Source organism: Pecten maximus, chromosome 10, assembly GCF_902652985.1.
Source record: "Pecten maximus chromosome 10, xPecMax1.1, whole genome shotgun sequence".
Lineage (NCBI taxonomy): Eukaryota > Metazoa > Mollusca > Bivalvia > Pectinida > Pectinidae > Pecten > Pecten maximus.
Window position 1 is genome coordinate 37,557,165 of NC_047024.1, and position 21,479 is coordinate 37,578,643.

The following is a 21,479-nucleotide window of genomic DNA, read 5'->3' on the forward strand; positions in this document are numbered from 1 at the left end:
CCAAGGTAACTTGGCTTATTACCGGCAATTTGCAGTGTTGTGTATTTATTACACAATCGGAACCGAAGTGAAGTTACTATGTAGGTCAACCCTACGATAACATATATATCCAGTATGGCAGGTTAGCTTTTAGCTTCGAAAGTAAACATCAAACACACAAAAATATACTACACAATAAAATAAGAAAGAAATAATGTTATAATAATATGATTATGACTAATTTATAGGAACCACTTTAACTACAGTAATTATTTCACATCTTCCGTTCAGCAGAAGCAAAAATTGTGTATTATAATATTGTTCAGAGAGCCCGGTAGAGGGCAGTACCTGTCTTTCTACCACTGCCATTTCCGGTTTTATAGCGATCCCTATGACTCAGGGTTACCCCTGTGTCAAAAACGACCCCCCTCGGCCGATGATTAATTCGCCGATGGCCTATTATGATTAATTAGGACATATCTTAGGTGGTGTACAGATGGTAATTAAGCATTGATGTCATTTTTTTAAGTTTCAATCGGGGTATGAAACAAATTTTGTTTGCAAACTGTATGAATCCGCGGATTCTTACAGAAGTTTGCAAACAAAATTTGTTTCATACCCCGATTAAACTAAAACATAATTTACATCAACGCTTATAATTAATTTTTGAAAATGATTTTCTTATTTAAAACATGTTTTATGTACAATTTTACAGGTTTCAGGTAGACCGAGCCTTCGGGTTTCTTCTGATAGATCTCCTTAATTTTATTTTCATTTCAATGTAAATTATGCTCCTATCACAAAAAGCAATTAAAAAACATGTCACCACGTTCGCTTTACTACCAGGGCCACATAAAGATGCGTATTAATTAATAGCTGTACCATATTTTTAAGAATTTTGGTAGATTTTATATTACCCCGATAATATTCACCTAAAGCATAAAAAGAAGTTTATATCCTATTTATATCATTAATATGAGCAATATCATTCATAATTATCAAAAAAAGAGAAGATTCTTTGGGTGGTTAAAAAAATATGGCTATTTTCATTCGAAAAAAAACTTGTATTTTTAGTGAAAAATGATTTTTAAAAATACGTTTATTTTTTTTCCTGAAAAAATAAACTGAAAAATGACCCCCTTTTTTTGCTTAATTAAAAATTTCATATGTATGCTTTAAGAAAATAAAAGAAAAATAACGCCTCACCATATTACTTTTCACACTATGGCGTGTTTACTTGCTGGTACCCCAAAACTTTTGCTTCAAGTATGGCTCAAATTACCAAATTAGAGCAGTTATTTTGGAATCTGAGATTGATGAAATCTTTAATTAAATCTTTACCATTTTCTTTCAAAAATTATATTGTAATCTATATAACTGGTGCTTTCTTTTTTTCTAAAAGAATTTTATTCGTTTGATTTAACATTTTCCGGATGAAAATTAGAACATTACACTAACGGTCCTTCAGACGCTTGCTTCTAATACGCCATGTCAAACGAAGAAGCTTCGTTTGCAGCGCTTAACAATGTTGCTCGATTGTCGAGTGTCGACCGTTCCAACCTATGCGATAATGTAGTATTTGTGGTGATGCGATAACTGGTTAATACATATCGACTTACGTATATACCATGTCGTGTCCGAGACTTTATATCAGTGTCCTGTGTATACTACATGTTATATATACGCCATGTGTCATTACTTGTTAACAATACCGTAGAAAAATCTGATAAAGATGTACCACATCTAACCACTTCCGGTTTATTTTGAAGGCAAAGCCTTAGAAGAGCGCAGCTATGATAGTAATCACTCACCGTTCATCATTACAGTTTATGAACATGTACCTTCGACAGATAATTTTTTTATCAATTAAAAACACGAATAGACTCGTATGTATTTTTCTTCAGCAATAAAAGTAACACACTCAACATATTACCACCCTCGGAAAGTTTCATCTTCTTATTTATCTTTAAAATTAAAAAAAAAATCCAAATAGTTATTTGCGTCCCGAAGAAATTCCATTTCGTTCCACCTCCATATTGAATAAAACACTGATTGCGCATGCGCCAAAAACAGAAAAACAAACGAGTAGGAACCACATGGTGAAGTGAGGAATGCCACATGCGTGTGCCTAACATCTCCAGAAAGAAAGAAGCATTAGATTATGAAAGGGAATGAAGAAAGGGAAGAATTTCATTCGGAGACTACACAGACATGTGGAATTATAAGCAACAACGGAATTGGAACTCATGAGGAAATGACACAGTTGAGTTTTTGTTGGAGAGGCAAGTGTGTAACGTACACACGTACGTAGTGTAACGTATGGTCTGTTGTCATCTTTACTGAAAACTATACAGTTCATATATTGTATTGTACTTATATTTCTATGTATAGTGAGATGGCATTGATTATAACCACGTTAGTATATAAACTCTCGTATATTCACGTTATTTTCTTGTAAGCTATGCATATTGTTTTGTCTTATTGACCTCTTGTTATACACTTTGTGTCCTGTGTGGAAAAAAACTTGAAATCTTAAAACCTTAAAATCTTGTTATATAAGCCACAGACGCCAGGAACTTCGTTAAATTTGGTTACATTCGTCTAAAAATAAAGTCAGCGAATCGGACGTAATCACAGTGAAGTACAAGCTACATTTTTATTAAGGAATTGACAAAACATCCAAAGAGAAAGGGAAACATCTTTCAGGTTTCTTTGGATAAATTTATTATGAAAATGAGTGTTATCGAGTGTGCAGGTCCGAAACTGACAATTCCTTCACATATTGACAAATTAATTTCCAATGATATTATTGTGTTCGGGTTTATCTATCGATATTTTTTTTTCTCGTTGATGGTATACAGATTATGTGATGGTGAAACGTATATCTTCAACCTCATGGCAATGTTTGGTTTTCCGCATGAAATCCAGCTACTCTTTGCGCATAAAACCCTTCATTTTGGCACCAGACTCTTTATGGGTAATTTCCTGTAAGAGAAAATAAGAATAAGAACATTAAATATTCCTTATCATGCATTTAACAAGCGTAATATATTTGGTCACCATGTAGATGTATCAAAGTGTTACTATACGCAGATACAGTGTAACCCAACACAAACATAGGCGAGAGAGCGATTAAGAAATAAGACGGTAAATCCTGAGGTATTAGCTTCCATTGACTTTATAACAGTCATAGTCGATAACGAGCTGTTTAGATTAAAACGTGAAGCGATACCAGTGACAGTAAATGTGAACTGGTAATTCATCCTAAACACCTGGCTACAATTGTCAATGTTTCGTATTGAAAAGTAATACTATTTGGCGGCCGTTCCAGGTACACACATCGATTCAACATATAAATAGAACCTAGAGGAAAGACTCACAATTTCTTGTCTGCTTCCGTCTCCAATGATTTTTCTTTTCATGATAGTGGTAACCAATACATTGTTCCTCATGGTTTCCACAGTCTCAGTCATTTCCTTGTCACCATTTAGTTGAGGGGTAATCTGCAAATAAATCAAAGATGGTTCCAAATCAACTCATCTCTCTCAAGATTGCATATGTAATAGTAGTTATATATTTTCATGGTTTGACAAGTTGTTTAGCGTTTTACTTCTACGAAATGTTGTTTTGTGTTTCCTTGGTTTGACATGATGTTTTGTGTTTTTCCTGATATGACATGTTGTTTTGTGTTTTCCAGGTTTGCCATGATGTTTTGTGTTTTTCCTGATATGACAAGGTGTTTTGTGTTTTCCAGGTTTGACATGATGTTTTGTGTTTTTCCTGATATGACATGATGTTTTGTGTTTTCCAGGTTTGACATGATGTTTTGTGATTTCCAGGTTTGACATGATGTTTTGTGTTTTCCAGGTTTGACATGATTTTTTGTGATTTCCAGGTTTGACAAGTTGTTTTGTGTTTTCCAAGTTTGACATGATGTTTTGTGATTTCCAGGTTTGACATGATATTTTATGATTTCCAGGTTTGACATGATGTTTTGTGATTTCCAGGTTTGACATGATGTTTTGTGATTTCCAGGTTTGACATGATGTTTTGTGATTTCCAGGTTTGACAAATTGTTTTGTGGTTTCCAGGTTTGACATGATGTTTTGTGTTTTCCAGGTTTGACATGTTGTTTTGTGTTTTCCAGGTTTGACATGATATTTTGTGTTTTCCAGGTTTGACATGATATTTTGTGATTTCCAGGTTTGACATGATGTTTTGTGTTTTCCAGGTTTGACATGATGTTTTGTGTTTGTCATGGTCTGACAAGTTGTTTTGTGTTTTCCAGGTTTGACATGATGTTTTGTGTTTTCCATGTTTGACAAGTTGTTTTGTGTTTTTCAGGTTTGACATGATGTTTTGTATTTTCCAGGTTTGGCATGATGTTTTGTGTTTTCCAGTTTTGACATGATATTTTGTGATTTCCAGGTTTGACATGTTGTTTAGTGTTTTCCAGGTTTGACATGATGTTTTGTATTTTCCAGGTTTGACATGATGTTTTGTGTTTTCCAGGTTTGACATGATATTTTGTGATTTCCAGGTTTGACATGATGTTTTGTGATTTCCAGGTTTGACATGTTGTTTTGTGTTTTCCAAGTTTGACATGATGTTTTGTGATTTCCAGGTTTGACATGATATTTTATGATTTCCAGGTTTGACATGATGTTTTGTGATTTGCAGGTTTGACATGATGTTTTGTGATTTCCAGGTTTGACATGATGTTTTGTGATTTCCAGGTTTGACAAATTGTTTTGTGGTTTCCAGGTTTGACATGATGTTTTGTGTTTTCCAGGTTTGACATGTTGTTTTGTGTTTTCCAGGTTTGACATGATATTTTGTGTTTTCCAGGTTTGACATGATATTTTGTGATTTCCAGGTTTGACATGATGTTTTGTGATTTCCAGGTTTGACATGATGTTTTGTGTTTGTCATGGTCTGACAAGTTGTTTTGTGTTTTCCAGGTTTGACATGATGTTTTGTGTTTTCCAGGTTTGACAAGTTGTTTTGTGTTTTTCAGGTTTGACATGATGTTTTGTATTTTCCAGGTTTGGCATGATGTTTTGTGTTTTCCAGGTTTGACATGATATTTTGTGATTTCCAGGTTTGACATGTTGTTTAGTGTTTTCCAGGTTTGACATGATGTTTTGTATTTTCCAGGTTTGACATGATGTTTTGTGTTTTCCAGGTTTGACATGATATTTTGTGATTTCCAGTTTTGACATGATGTTTTGTGATTTCCAGGTTTAACATCTTGTTTTGTGTTTTCTGGTTTGACAAGTTTTGTTTTTCTTGTTTGATGTTTTTTTGTTATTTATCGGTTCATTGTTTGAAAGGATGAAATGTCTTTGTTAATATATTGATGTTACTCTATGACAGATAATGTTTTTGTTAACATTGTTAGATTATTACCTGAAAGTCATTTCCTTCTATATCTTTATCCGTTGGATTTTTTATGTTGAGCTTGAACTTATGATGCGATTTGTGTTCACCAAAGTCATAAATGTATTGCCAGTCATCGCCATCTACTATGGTCTCTTGTTTTCCAATAAAGTCTCTGTATGTGTTAACCTCATCTTCTGTCATTCCTGAAACGGTACATTGAGTTTAGATAACATACAACCTACCACGACCCGAGGGTTGGATCTGGTGATATATCAATTACTATGTTACAGGGAGGGAAGTTATTAAATTCGTTCATACTCGTGACTGTGTTATAGGTAATTTATTGAACTCGTGTATACTCATGACTGTTAAAGGGAATTTATTGAACTCTTTTATACTCATGAATGTGTTAGAGGGAATTTATTTAACACGTTTATACTCATGACTGTTAAAGGGAATTTATTGAACTCTTTTATACTCATGAATGTGTTAAAGGGAATTTATTTAACACGTTTATACTCATGAATGTGTTAAAGGGAATTTATTTAACACGTTTATACTCGTGACTGTGTTAAAGGGAATTTATTGAACTCGTTTATACTTGTGACTTTGTCATAGGGAATTTATCTAACGCATGTATACTCGTGATTAGATCGTATAGAATTCTACTAAACTTATTCAATGATTTAATATGCCACAAGCCTTTAGACAAGTTTAAGAAATTCCATATGACATAGACACGAGTGTAAGATTATGTTTATCAATGAAGTCATACTTCTGAGAATTAATGTGAAAACTCTCACCTTTATTTCTATAGCAGACAGGCGAATTTCGACACTAGGTTGAAAGGTATCTTTCTACAGAGACAATCTTATGACCGGGTGTATTGTATTACAACAGTGTTGAGGTGATCAAATCCATCTTTTCACAATAGGATTGTTAACTTTAAATCATGTTTTAACTCAGCAATATATAGACTGAAAAGCGCTGCTGGGGGTATACAATCGTATAGCCATATGATCCCAGAGACGAGAAAACATCTATATTTAAATTGTTCCCCAGTTTAAGCATGGCACACAATAGTTATAATAATATTGACCAAACAATGACGATGTGGACAACTGTGGTCACTCAGCAAACATTATATTTAGGCCAAGGGTCCTACACATTTAAATACAGGGTCAATCAATCATTTACATTGGATTCATCAGTGCCAGAAATGTTATCCAGTTCCCTATGGTCAAGTTCATACTTATCATAAAGCAGTTGTTCATATATTTTAGGACATAAAATCATTTTATTATGAACCATACAGAAATATCTACTCCAGTATAAAGTCACAGAAATGTCTACGTCAGTATAAAGTCACAGAAATATCTACGTCAGTATAAAGTCACATAAATGTCTACGTCAGTATTTATACACAGAAAAATCTACGTCAGTATAAAGTCACATAAATGTCTACGTCAGTATTTATACACAGAAAAATCTACGTCAGTATACAGACACAGAAATATCTACGTCAGTATACAGACACAGAAATATCTACGTCAGTATACAGACACAGAAATATCTACGTCAGTATACAGACACAGAAATATCTACGTCAGTATACAGACACAGAAATATCCACGTCAGTATATACACACAGAAATATCTACGTCAGTATACAGACACAGAAATATCTACGTCAGTATATACATACAAAAACATCTACGTCAGAATATAGACACAGAAATATCTACGTCAGAATATATATATATACAGAAATATTTACGTCAGTAAATACACACAGAAATATCTACGTCAGTATATAGACACAGAAATATCCACGTCAGTATATAGACACAAATATATATCTACGTCAGTATATTCACACAGAAATATCTACGTCAGAATATACACACAGAAATATCTACGTCAGAATATAGACACAGAAATATCTACGTCAATATATAGACACAGAAATATCTACGTCAGTATATAGACACAGAAATATCTACGTCAGTATATATATATACAGATATATCTACGTCAGAATATATATATACAGAAATATCTACGTCAGTATATAGACACAGAAATATCTACGTCAGTATATATATATACAGATATATCTACGTCAGAATATATATATACAGAAATATCTACGTCAGTATATAGACACAGAAATATCTACGTCAGTATATATATATACAGATATATCTACGTCAGTATATATATATACAGAAATATCTACGTCAGTATATACATGTACACACAGAAATATCTACGTCAGTATATACATGTACACACAGAAATATCTACGTCAGTATATATATATACAGATATATCTACGTCAGTATATACATGTACACACAGAAATATCTACGTCAGTATATAGATACAAAATTATAACGCGTAAAGTATCAACTTCAAAAAACTCCACACCACACTTACTTTCCGTTTAAACCGGATTTACTAAAGACGTAAAAACAACATATCAGTACCAATGTCTCATCTCCAAAGGTGAGACGATCAGATTATTTACGAAAAATTTACAACTGAATTTTTGAGGTTTCAACTATACAAAGCAGCAGAGTAACAATCTTCACTTACCCGCTTTTGAAGCAAATTCGTCGAAGCCTTCGTATTTTCCTGCGGCAGCCTCGTCTACCCATTTCCCTGCGAAAGCTGACATTGTAAGGTCTGTTTGGTTTCCCGTGTCTGTGTACCGGCGGGTCTTCTAACCAGGCCTTATATAGTACCCGAACGTATAATACGGCTTTGTACTGACAGACACTGCCTATATATAGATACTGTTTTCGTGCTATTTTATAAACCATCGTGCGCTACTACTGTCGTGCTCTTTTATAAACCCGTTTACCACGCCGTTCATTGGATTAAAATTCAACAGACCAGTATATGTAGATACTTGTACACACTGTAACTTATTCATTACTTAGTGGTATATGATATATTGGGTGGTCGAGTGGTCAGGTCGCTCTGTAGTAGCGGGCACATCTTTCGCCTAGGCGACAGTTGTTGTGTTGTAAAATTTAAAGGGTGTATGGGGATCGCTTGGCTGTGTATTCAAATGTACAGCACGTGCTTCGTCCAACTTTTATTCTTTATTCTTAAAGGGATATTACGGTAAACCAATTTATATTTTGCATTTTTCTTCCATATATATATATTTGCACAGGGTCTAGTAAGTAGTAACGACGGTATAAACCAATATATAGGTACTGGATCCTAACAAACAAATGTTGGATGCGTATTACTAGAAATAGATAATTGTCAAGTAGTAATAACGACAGTACAGACAAGTAAATTGTCGAATTTTCGCCGAGGGCCTATTATGATTAATTAGGAAATATCTTAGGTGGTGTACAGATGGTAATTAAGCATTGATGTCATTTTTTTTTAGTTTCATCGGGGTATGAAACAAATTTTGTTTGCAAACTGTATGAATCCGCGGATTCTTACAGAGGTTTGCAAACAAAATTTGTTTCATACCCCGATAAAACTAAAGCATAATTGACATCAACGCTTATAATTAATTTTTGAAAATGATTTTCTTATTTAAAACATGTTTTATGTACAATTTTACTGGTTTTAATGGGATTCTTTCTCTCAAATCAATACGCAACGTCAATTGTCGTATTGTGACGTCACATTTTTCGCGCCATTCTCAGAATTTCTTTCTTAGAAGAAAGAAAAGAATTTTTCGACCAATCCCATTTGAGTTTTTACCATGAAAACAAAGAAAATTAATTATAACTTTATGAACGGAGACAATTTGATTTTGATGAAATCTGTACATAATAGCATAAATTATCAATTATAAAAAGGTAATCATAATTCGTTGATCAACAATCTGGATGTAAATGTTATGTCGTTCACGATATAACGTATGCGCACAACAAAATACAACACACTTGAAAACAAAAATGGCGTCGTCCCGTCTGAGTCGACCGCGGTTGAAAACGGCAACAGGTTCAGCAACAAAGAGAAGAATGACCAAATGGTCGAATACAATCCTAGAATTACACTGGGAAGCAGTAGAGTAGATGGGAACAGTTGAAACAAACGAACAATTAATACGTACGCTGCTCGTATTTTGCTGCACGTAGCTATACGCAATTTTATACAGTCTACCAGTACTTCGCTACTGTCTTTCACTAATATATGCACAGGGTTAACACTTATATACACATAAATATTTAAAAATAATTTCAGCGCTAAATTTAGAGGGGAGTTCCCAACTAAATCGAGTGGTCAGGCTGGACAAAGGGGCCGACTGTGAATATTAGGATAGCACAGAAACATAACGGGAAAGGAATAAAATACGTACATTCAATGAAAATAACAACGTTTTTACCGTGATGTCCCTTTAAAATCAACGTCCGGTGATGGACGGTCAAAAGGGAGTGATTGATATAATGTCACATATAATGCATTTCATAATTATTGAAAAGGTTAATAAATATATATCTTTAGTTATATATGTAGAACTTCATATCAGGATATAATTCCATATTTGTTTGTGCATTCACAAAGCAGTAAGAATGATACAAATAGAAAAATACAGTGACCTTCTACAAGACTATACACCACTACTCGAGGACATTGGAACAGATATGGCTAACCGTGAGCATTGACTTCAACATGTAATTTGTTAAATAAACTACATGTTTGCTCTTTTTGGCAAAACATTCAAAAATGTATGTTTTAGGAGAAAACAAATAAGCTCATGTGGATCACATAATTTATATCGCACAAAATACTCATATAGTTATGCTCACATGTTTCTATAGCACGCGATAGGTGCAGTTGTTTGAGCGGATTTAACTTACAACATTGATAAACTTTTGACCTTTAAATGCAAATGGCGGATGTAAGTAATGATACACAAGCATAACAGATACAGATGGCCATTTTATTTCATTCTTACTGATTACTGATGTAAACGACTGATTTGTTGTTTTGTTTGTTTGATTTGTTTTAACTGCTGAAAGTTAAACAACTTTTTGTCAGCCTTATAACAAACAACATTTCCATTTACAATGTACGGACGTTAAACTCGACCAGACACGTTTTACTCCCTGGTGTTGCTATCCACTTAAATAAAACATTAAGTGTTTGGTGATACTTAACATGGTGACTATGTTGGTTGAAGTATCAACTTGTCGATATTTGTATAGAGCCCGTCATATTTAAATATAAATGTCGATCGATAACGGGTTAATGCATATCGACTTACGTATATACCATGTCGTGTCTCTGACCTTATATCAGTGTCCTGTGTATACTACATGTTATATATACGCCATTTGTCATTGATTGTTAACAATACCGTAGTAAAATCTGATAAAGATGTACCACATCTAACCACTTCCGGTTTATTTTATACCGCTTTAATGTTAATAAATGTTCGGACCTCAGATCGAATCTTATTAATTGTATAAAATATAGAGTACGCAATATAAAATTAGAGAAAGCTATATCTTAATACAAAATTACACTTTTCATCGAAAATCACTCTTGCTGTAAAAAAAAATTTAAAAAAAAACACCAATAAAAACGCAATATACTAAACACTATATAAAATTGACAAATACGGGACCTCGATACAAAATACACAAATCAGCATTGCATTGTTAGCTCTATTACAAGATTCTAGATATATGCACTTAATCTGAAAGAATGATTAATTTACGTACATGTAGTTGGTTATTTGCCCTGTTTTAATGGATTTTTCTATTGTTTTACAGTTTTATTCTTATGTCGGTATTCACTCATGTGTTTTATTATTTTGCCTGATATATTGCAGTTCGAGCGTAAGAATAGTACCTACTTCCCCTATTGCATAATCGTGAAAGCGACATCATTTCGGATAATATCTGTTCTCTTCTTTCCAAACGCTTTAGTCTTTCTAAGGTCTACCTTGACAATGCGTCATTTTCGACCTTTAGTTGAGCGATCACTCTTGTAATGGAGTGGGTCGACTGGTTAGCCCGTTGTCAGTATAATGTGATCGGGTGGTGTGTGCTGCTGGGTATCTTAGTGGTATGTTTCAGTGAGATATCACTATAAAATCGACATCACAAGAAGACAAACACGAACATACTACAGCCTCCCAAACCACACAAACATTTATCACAGGCAAGCATTTCTCACACAGGAGGGCCCGTTGTTATGTTGGGTTTTTTTGTTGTTTTTTTTCAGACATATTTTAAATCCATGAAGTAAATTTCCTTTAAAAATATGGATTTATCTTCAAATATGCTTTGTTTCGTCAACACTATGCGCCGAGTTATATCCACAAACGATAAACAGAAAGCATTGGGTTTTTTAACAAATGTCATGAGGTTTCCCTGTCAGTTCGTGGTGGATGTTCATGATTAACTTTATTTATCTCTGTCTAACATACTCACGTTGACTGTATATCGTAGATGAGGATTGGTTTTTTGCCACCTCCTTTTTTTTCGTGACAAGAACCAGTACGTCTGATCGACTTTGGATTTTGATGCTTGGCCTTGATCGCCAATCAACCACTTCTTCCAAACATACCAGTTTGCACATGCGTGTATGACATTTTTGCCATGGCTAACTTACATAAGAGAATAAAACACCGCATTAGAGATTCCCCGTGTTCAGTGGATAGTTTCTCGGTTTTAATTGCAAGTATGAAAATCTACGGTATTTGTACTCACATTATATCATCATTAAGGTAAATAAATTCTCTCATTTAACATGGTTTTTTTTTAATTTTGTATGAACAAACATGTTTTGAAAACATAAAGAGGCTTTAAATGACCATAGGTGTTGATAGGGCGTTTAATAATGCAAAACAAAACCAAAGCAAACATGAATTGTATATGTTCTTCCTACAGACATCATCAAATAACATTTCAAGATTTCCTTATCTCAAACACAGGACAATTCTTATATAAACCACTGGACAATTCTGAACTCAAATACTGGACAATTCTGATATAAACCACTGGACAATTCTGATATAAACCACTAGACAATTCTGAACTCAAATACTGGACAATTCTGACATAAACCACTGGACAATTCTGAACTCAAACACTGGACAATTCTGAACACAAACACTGGACAATTCTTAACACAAACACTGGACAACTCTGAACTCAAACACTGGACAATTCTGAACTCAAACATTGGACAATTCTGAACTCAAACACTGGACAACTCTGAACTCAAACACTGGACAATTCTGAACTCAAACATTGGACGATTCTGAACTCAAACACTGGACAATTCTGATATAAACCACTAGACAATTCTGAACTCAAATACTGGACAATTCTGACATAAATCACTGGACAATTCTGAACTCAAACACTGGACAATTCTGAACACAAACACTGGACAATTCTTAACACAAACACTGGACAACTCTGAACTCAAACACTGGACAATTCTTAACACAAACACTGGACAACTCTGAACTCAAACACTGGACAATTCTAAACTCAAACATTGGACAATTCTGAACTCAAACACTGGACAATTCTAAACTCAAACATTGGACAATTCTGAACACAAACACTGGACAATTCTGAACTCAAACATTGGACAATTCTGAACACAAACACTGAACAATTCTGAACTCAAACACTGGACAATTCTGAACACAAACACTGGACAATTCCGATATAAACCACTAAACAATTCTTATCTTAAACACTAAGATCTGTTAAAGATTGATTAATTTTCAAAATATTCAATTGCCAGAATTGCAAGAGGATGGGGAACACGTTGTTCCGACATTATGACGGCCCTTTCCTCTAATACATGTATATATAAGTATATTGACAAAATTACATTGCTGGTTGTCAAGTAACATATCTATGACATTACGACAACAACAGAAAAAAACCTAAACATTCTCACAGTGGTTATGTATTACTAAATCAAATTACCTGTTGAACCTATCACAATCCGATAAAAATCATTGTTGAATTGTATAGAGGAATCCGGAATACCCGATAATATTATGTCAAGAAATATTTCACTAACGTTATTCAGATTCAAACCTCATATGCACATGGACATTTAAAGTAGTCGATGGGCATTTTCACAAGGAAGCCCACAGATACAGGTGAGACTATCTACAATATTGACTTTTGTCAAGCACTATATACGAAAGTATACCCTACACTTGTATAAGGTGTTTACCCAAGCACACAAATGAAATGTTGACACGTGTACCGTCACTACTTAAGGTTCATTAACCAGTACATCCATAGATATATTACAAGCCAATAAATCATGCACTACTCTGGTGCTATGTAACAGAAGGAACTGGATCGATTGTTAATATGTATCATGGCTAACTATGGATCTTTACAAATCAGGTACTAATGTAAAGCTCATAGCTTAGACAATCTACTGAAAATAAAAAAGGAGAAAAATAAATGAATAAAAATAAAAGTTAAAAAATATCCAAAAATATTTTTTTTAGTATCAAAAAAATTAAATAAATGAAGATGGGGTTACAATAATTAAGCGCAAAACCGTTTGAATCCATCTTTAAAAAGTAAACATATCTGCCGGTTATTGTGCTCTAGTCTAAATATAAACACTGTCAATTATTGGTCTACAAATATTTGCTCACATTGAATTAATAGATAGTGTAAATATGACAAATGTTGTGAAGGACATCGGTAAATACATCAGTGTCGTACAATGCACGGACATGTTAGGTAGATGATATCTACTTTAATTTCCCTGTTACATTTTGTTAATGGCGTCCTTTAGTCTATTTATAGCAATTATTGTAAAATACGGTCCTGTATCAGGACAGGACGTCGTCGCATGTTATATACACGTTATGTCACTTTAGGACGACGGTCCTCCTTGAATAGGACAACCAAATGGCCATATTAACGTTGACCTGAAGAGTATTTTCGCGGACACACCTGTATGATATATCTCCAGGTTCATACCATATCGGTACTAAAACAGATAAATCATGTTTCTTATTCTTAAAACAGTGCTAAGGGTCAAGAAAAAAAATGAGAGAAAAAAATGGGAAAATACTACTACCCACGGGAGCAAGACAAACAGAACGATGAGGAACTAAAAAAGAGTGAAGAATAGTTAATGTATGGTCTGTTGGTTATATACACTTGTACCTCTTTCTATGACTGTTTCGGCTTTCTCTCGTATTTAGTATCTCAACGTTTGGCATCAGTGCGTTACTTAAAAAAATGACATGACGTCACAATCTGAATATAGCTAGTATGAAACTACAATGTATTCTTTCTTATTGTTGTTTATTTTATTGCGTATTGATAGAAAACAACAAATTCCACCTCAAATTTACAAGTATTTATTTGTACAGCGAAAATATATGAACTCGCCAATCAAGCTAATATTATATACTGTCCCTCTATGTGATAAGCATAGAGACGAATGGTTCCTAAATAGTCTCTTTCCTGCATTTAATTTTACTTTAAAACAGCATATACATGTACGTAATGATATAAATAGTCATCGTTACAAGGAAACAGTCCTACTGTCGTTTTCTTGGAATCGATATCGAGACGGGTGGGTTTGTACCGTTGACTGTTGTTACCTGAAACGAGCAAATGACGTCATTTTATCACACCTTTGCATATGTAAGATACATTTGTCCCACGTGGAACAACCATGTGGAATATCTCTATCCCACATAGGTGTACCACATAGGTGTACCACATAGGTGTACCGAGTGACCTCAGGTCCGGGACACAGTGAAAATTTATTACGTTACAAATACTCTCAACAAAAATAAACACAGGAGAATCATTTTCGATCTGACTCCGATTGAGCCATGCCGTTAGCCTACTCAGTATGATGTATGACTATATAAATCCCGCACACTAAAACTGTGTGACGTCACTGGGAAAACTCTGTTTGTTTATATGTATAATAACTTTCACAAATGCATTGTATCATTTTGCCTGTGTGTCATTTTGACAAATTCAGTTATATAGTTACTGTTAATAGTATGTTTATACTTAAACCATCTAACAATGTTACACATATGCTTTGTTTCGTAGGCTTTTTTATCATATATTCATACAATTAACTTATGTCTATTTTATTATAAACACATTGCAAGCTAAGGTTTTGAATAGCAAAATCGTGGATATTCAATTAAAACTATAAAAAAACTTATGAATTTGTACTCGTTTTATATTGTTGTTTTTTAAGTAAATATTCAGAACGTATTTTTTTCGTTATATTCTCATTGGTTGCTTTTTATTTTATCCAATCTGATAGCCATTGTCACTATATCCCCGTTTACAGTTCTTACTATATCCCCGTTTACAGTTCTTACTATATCCCCGGTAACAGTTCTTACTATATCCCCGGTAACAGTTCTTACTATATCCCCTGTGAAAGTTCTTACTATATCTCCTGTAACAGTTCTTACTATATCTCCTGTAACAGTTCTTACTATATCCCCGGTAACAGTTCTTGAACTTGTCACAATATCCCTGATGATAGTCCTTACTTACACTTGTCACTATATCCATGGTGACAGTCCTTACTTACTCTTGTCACTATATCCCCGGTGATAGTCCTTACTTACACTTGTCACTATATCCCCGGTGATAGTCCTTACTTACACTTGTCACTATATCCCCGGTGATAGTCCTTACTTACACTTGTCACTATATCCCCGGTGATAGTCCTTACTTACACTTGTCACTATATCCCCGGTGATAGTCCTTACTTACACTTGTCACTATATCCCTGGTGACAGTCCTTACTTACACTTGTCACTATATCCCTGGTGACCTTACTTACACTTGCCACTATATCCCTGGTGACAGTCCTTACTTACACTTGTCACTATATCCCTGGTGACCTTACTTACACTTGTCACTATATCCCTGGTGATAGATGATAGTCCTTACTTACACTTGTCACTATATCCCCGTTGACAGTCCTTACTTACACTTGTCACTATATCCCTGGTGACAGTCCTTACTTACACTTGTCACTATATCCCTGGTGACCTTACTTACACTTGTCACTATATCCCCGGTGATAGTCCTTACTTACACTTGTCACTATATCCCTGGTGACCTTACTTACACTTGTCACTATATCCCTGGTGACCTTACTTACTCTTGTCACTATATCCCCGGGGATAGTCCTTACTTACACTTGTCACTATACCCCCGGTGACCTTACTTACACTTGTCACTATATCCCTGGTGACCTTAGGTACACTTGTCACTATATCCCTGGTGATAGTCCTTACTTACACTTGTCACTATATCCCTGGTGACCTTACTTACACTTGTCACTATATCCCTGGTGACAGTCCTTACTTACACTTGTCACTATATCCCCGGTAACAGTTCCTACTATATTCCCTGTGACCCTACTTACACTTGTCAGTATATCCCCGTTGACAGTCCTCCTTGCAGTTATTCCCTTGTTGCTTCCATCTTTTGGCACTGATGTCTCAACCCAGACGTCTCCATCAATCTTGATCAAACACTGAAACACAATACAAAACTTCATGAAAAATGTTAATATCGGTTTTGGAAAAAAAAACAAATACAACAGAACTAATGGCAAGCGAATGACAACTGTTTTCAAGAGTTTTTTTCTTTTTTCATGAAATATCATAAATCATCATTATCAGATTTTGTTTTTTCTTGTGCACGATGCGGAATATTACTTTTGATTTGGCAATGCATACGTTTTGTCAAATATGTATCGGCTAAGATCGACTCGCTGAAAAACCTTCACACTATCAATACCTGGTAAGGTTTGCCATCAATGCCGTCCTGTTCCATTTCCTGGTTGAATGAAAACGAATATGATTTCATTACGTTTCCATTCATCGTAACGGCACTTGTCCACACGTCACCGTTCCGAGAATACTGGAATGAGGTCTTAATTCCTTTATATTGCTCAACCATTGCCGGATCAGTACCTATTGTAAATAAACATCGTAATTATGTTGACACGGTAAGAATATATTAATGTTAAAATAGTAGGTAAAATTACATATCACACCCTGAAAGAGCACAACAAACGCATGTCTTACAGACAGTTTTCATTGTGTTGATCAAAGCCTATCAAATTAAACATGATGAATGCTATTATTACATATTCAAAGTATGCTTTTGTGATATGTATATAAAGAATTGTAAAGATACTGAAATAGAACCAGAATTTTTAACAGTATACTAAATAACAATCCTAAAAATTCTGAGCAGTCGCTAATGCAGGAATACATTAAGTTTTAATATGCTAGCAAAGATGATAAAAACAACCAAAGAGAAGAATAGAAAAATCCCGTGTACGACTACGGATATGATAGGCCTTGATATGTTGAAATATTGCATATAAATCTATTCATGATTAGCAATTACTAGCATAAAACTTGAATACAGGCTGGGTATTGCAAAAGTATTGTCAAATAAGTTTTCAGAGAGCGACCATGCCAAAACATAATTAGGGTCTAATATAAAGTGATAACCTTTTTACAGAGGCCTTCTTTTATGATGTACTGATATATGTTAAGGATTGTATATAGTAAGGATCGTATATAGTAAGGATTGTACATAGTAAGTATTGTATATAGTAAGTATTGTTTGTAGTAAGTATTGTATATAGTAAGTATTGTTTGTAGTAAGCATTGTATATAGTAAGGATTTTATATAATAAGGATTGTACATAATTAAGATTGTATGTAGTTAGCATTGTTTATAGTATATATTAAGGATTGTATATTGTAATAATTGTATATAGTAGATATTGTATATAATAATGATTGTATATAGTAAGGATTGTATGTAGTAAGGATTGTCTATAATAAGTACCTGGTATTGTATGTATAATGTAGGTTTTTCTATAGTTATGACTATATAGTAATATATTAAGAATATTAAGGATTGTATATAATAAGGATTGTCTAAAGTAAGTATTGTATGTACATTGTAGTAAGGCTTTTTTGAATATTAAGAATTGTATATATGAATTGAGGAATAGATACGTAATGAGACTGCATGTCAGAACAGTTTCCTCCTCTAATACTCGTCAGTGATGCTAGGAGCCAAATGTGAAAAAAACTTGAAGGGGAAAAACGATCATTTGATATAGAAGGGACATTTACCATTTTATCTAATCACTTTTTGATATAACATAATTAAAAAGGTAATTTAAGACACGGATGGTGTAATATCATTAGTCGATATCACATCAGATATTGCAATAACAATCCCATACCAAAATATAATGTACCCTAAAATCAGGAAATCTGATAATGTATTGACACATAGTATCTATATTATTGCTAGAATGGAATTCCCTGTGAGTAAAGCATCGGGTTCTTCCCCCCTGGCAGTATGCTTCAGTGAGGTAACACTATAAAGTCGGCATTTGTTCCGTTCTATCACAAGAAGTTAAACAAGACATATTGCAGCTTCACACATACACGAAATACATGCATATTTCAGGGGAGGCCGTCCTTAGATGACCATAGCTGTTGATTGGACGTTAGATAATACACAGGAGAGGCCGTCCTTATATGTTGCTAGCTGTTGATAGGACGTTAAATAATACACAGGTGAGGCCGTCCTTATATGATGCTAGCTGCTGATAGGACGTTAAATATTACACAGGAGAGGCCATCCGAAGATGACATAGCTGCTGATAGGACGTTAAACAATATATAAAGAGGTCGTGAAATAATCCTAAACCAATCAGAAAGATGACAACGTACCCAGTGCCGCATTGAAAGCGTCAAATCCCTCCAATTCTCCATAGGGTGTTTCACAGATCCAGTTTCCTACAAATTGATCTGCCATGATTTAAAGTGTCAGAAACAACTGGTATGGCGTGAATGAATCAAATGTACGTTAATAAGTGATCCGATATACAGGGAAGTAGGTAGATTAGCTAGACCATTGGTAAAATTCTAGCTGTACTTATACTTTGATTAAGCTGTAATGCCGTCTGGTAAACTTTATGCATGTACTATTGAGTGTAGCGCACTGTTAAACAACGTATAACTAATGCCCAGTCCGAACCAGGCTATACCACGCGTAAGCCTAATATTAACACTGTATTCCCATCACTACACCGGATTACTTCACTTGAGAGTATCGTGGGTGGTGCCTTTACAAGCAGTCTTTTTATTTTTATGTTATATTCATTATACATACTACATGTACATGTATTGTTTTATGCATGGCATTGTGCATGCATAAGAATGCATTTGATACATAATTCATATGGCTAGTACAGACCTTTTAGTTTCGTTTGTGGGTAGTTATGTGGTTAACATAACCCTAATACATGACACAAGCATACTGAGATTATACCAAACTGTAGTATTAATACATATAAATGTTTATTTAGTTTTACTGCCCCTCCGTGATTCTCGGTCACCGACATATCCCCCCGTTTGGTCCAAGTACCGGGTAACAACCTATCAATTCCGACAAAAGGACATGTACAGTTAACTTACGTTTATCTGAATAATAACATTCATTTAAACAATTGAACTGAACAAAACTTTTTATTTAATGTACAGTTGATTAATGTTTATATGCATATTAATATTCACTCAAAAATTAAACTGAACAAAACTTGGATTAGGTTAGATTTTGGCGTCGGTCTGCCGCTACGCTACACACTACGTCTGAAACCTTATAAATTGCGACAGTAATTTTCAAAATGATCGAGTATTCAAACTCTTCTCAATTAATTCCAGTTAGATTAGTACACTTTCTCCTCCATACTTTAGATAAAGTGTAAGTGTCTTGTTTTACCTTTAGTTATGAATTTCCGTTTTGCCTTTATTATCATTAACACATACCAAACAGATGAAACAGCTACGTGATACTTTTTTTTTTTCTTCACAGTTTGCGGGCTCTTTCTATTTACTTTTTATTTACATTTCTGGTTCGGTTTAGCCTACTTGTTTTTCTTCGATAAATTCACTATAAATGTGTAGTCGTTATAGTCAGATTAATTCATGTAGCTGAATTATTTAGGCTCATTGAAGTTTTATTGTATTTTTTTTTCCTGGACAATCGTCCGCATTTGGCCTAGGCTGTTGATATCTTCTTGACACAGTAAAAACTGTCAATATACATTATTTTAGTTACCTCCCCTTCTACTGTCAAGCCGTACACGTATTATATGAACTAATACCACATTAATTTCACTATATGTTTCATTGTAACATTTAATTTTATAACAAATTCCCAAAATCCGACAGCTAGCTTACCCTTCTTACCAGCCAAGAGCAATGAGTAAAATATAAAAAAAAAAAAAAATCAAAACAGCATAATGGTCTTTTTTATGCTGGCATATTTCTGTCACCGAGTTGCCGAGTTACGACTTAAAGATGTCGATATTCCGAGAGGATGTCAACATCACAAAGAAATATGTCGACATAAACCGAAAAATATGTCGACTTATTAGCTTAATTGCCGAGATATTAACGTCGTGATGATTATCTTCCGGTTCAAAGGGTAGGGGTAAAGACAGGACACAGCACCTTGCGCCAAAATAAAATGCGCCATAAAAAAAAAATTACACAGTGAATGTCGGAATGATATATCTAGAGTATTTCAACACCAGTCTTGTATACAAATACTAAGTTCTAACAGCCATATTATAGTTTTTACAAAATCACCTCCATTTCTAGGGGACTTCATTCGTACCTACTGAACCCGGAAATGTTTAATTGTGGTCTTAGTCCATATACTGTTTTTACTGTGACTTGTTCATACCTAAACGATTCAAACCGGATAGATTATTTGGCTATCAACAGTTAGCCTCATTTAAAGACCGCCTCCCCAGTGTATTGTTTAACGTCCTTCATGCATGTATCAACAGCTAGCATGATTTAAGGACGGCCTCCCGTGAGTATTGTTAATGAAGACGGCCTCCCGTGTGTATTGTTTAACGTCATATCAATAGCTAGCGTGATTTAAGGATGGCCTCCCCTGCGTAGTATTTAACGTCCTTTCAACAGCTAAGGTGATTTAGTGACGGTCTCTCCTGAGTAATGCTAATATCCAATCAACAACTATGATCAGCTGAACGTCCTATCAACAGGTATGATGATTTAAGGA

At 34.4% G+C, this 21,479-nt stretch overlaps 2 protein-coding genes across 2 annotated transcripts; both read right to left on the minus strand.

Moving 5' to 3' along the window:
• Positions 1-2,607: 2,607 nt before the first annotated feature.
• Positions 2,608-8,343, minus strand: LOC117336439. Its single transcript, XM_033896952.1, has 4 exons — positions 7,960-8,343; positions 5,389-5,564; positions 3,360-3,482; positions 2,608-2,964 (listed from the first exon to the last, which is right to left on the minus strand). Exons 1-4 carry the CDS (start codon positions 8,039-8,041, stop codon positions 2,908-2,910), a joined length of 438 nt encoding a protein of 145 aa, XP_033752843.1. The 5' UTR covers positions 8,042-8,343; the 3' UTR covers positions 2,608-2,907.
• A 6,351-nt stretch (positions 8,344-14,694) lies between these two features.
• Positions 14,695-19,389, minus strand: LOC117336441. The gene is made up of 4 exons (XM_033896954.1): positions 19,115-19,389; positions 17,145-17,320; positions 16,768-16,878; positions 14,695-14,956 (listed from the first exon to the last, which is right to left on the minus strand). The coding sequence occupies exons 1-4, from the start codon at positions 19,197-19,199 to the stop codon at positions 14,894-14,896; spliced, it is 435 nt and encodes a 144-aa protein (XP_033752845.1). The 5' UTR covers positions 19,200-19,389; the 3' UTR covers positions 14,695-14,893.
• Positions 19,390-21,479: the final 2,090 nt, after the last annotated feature.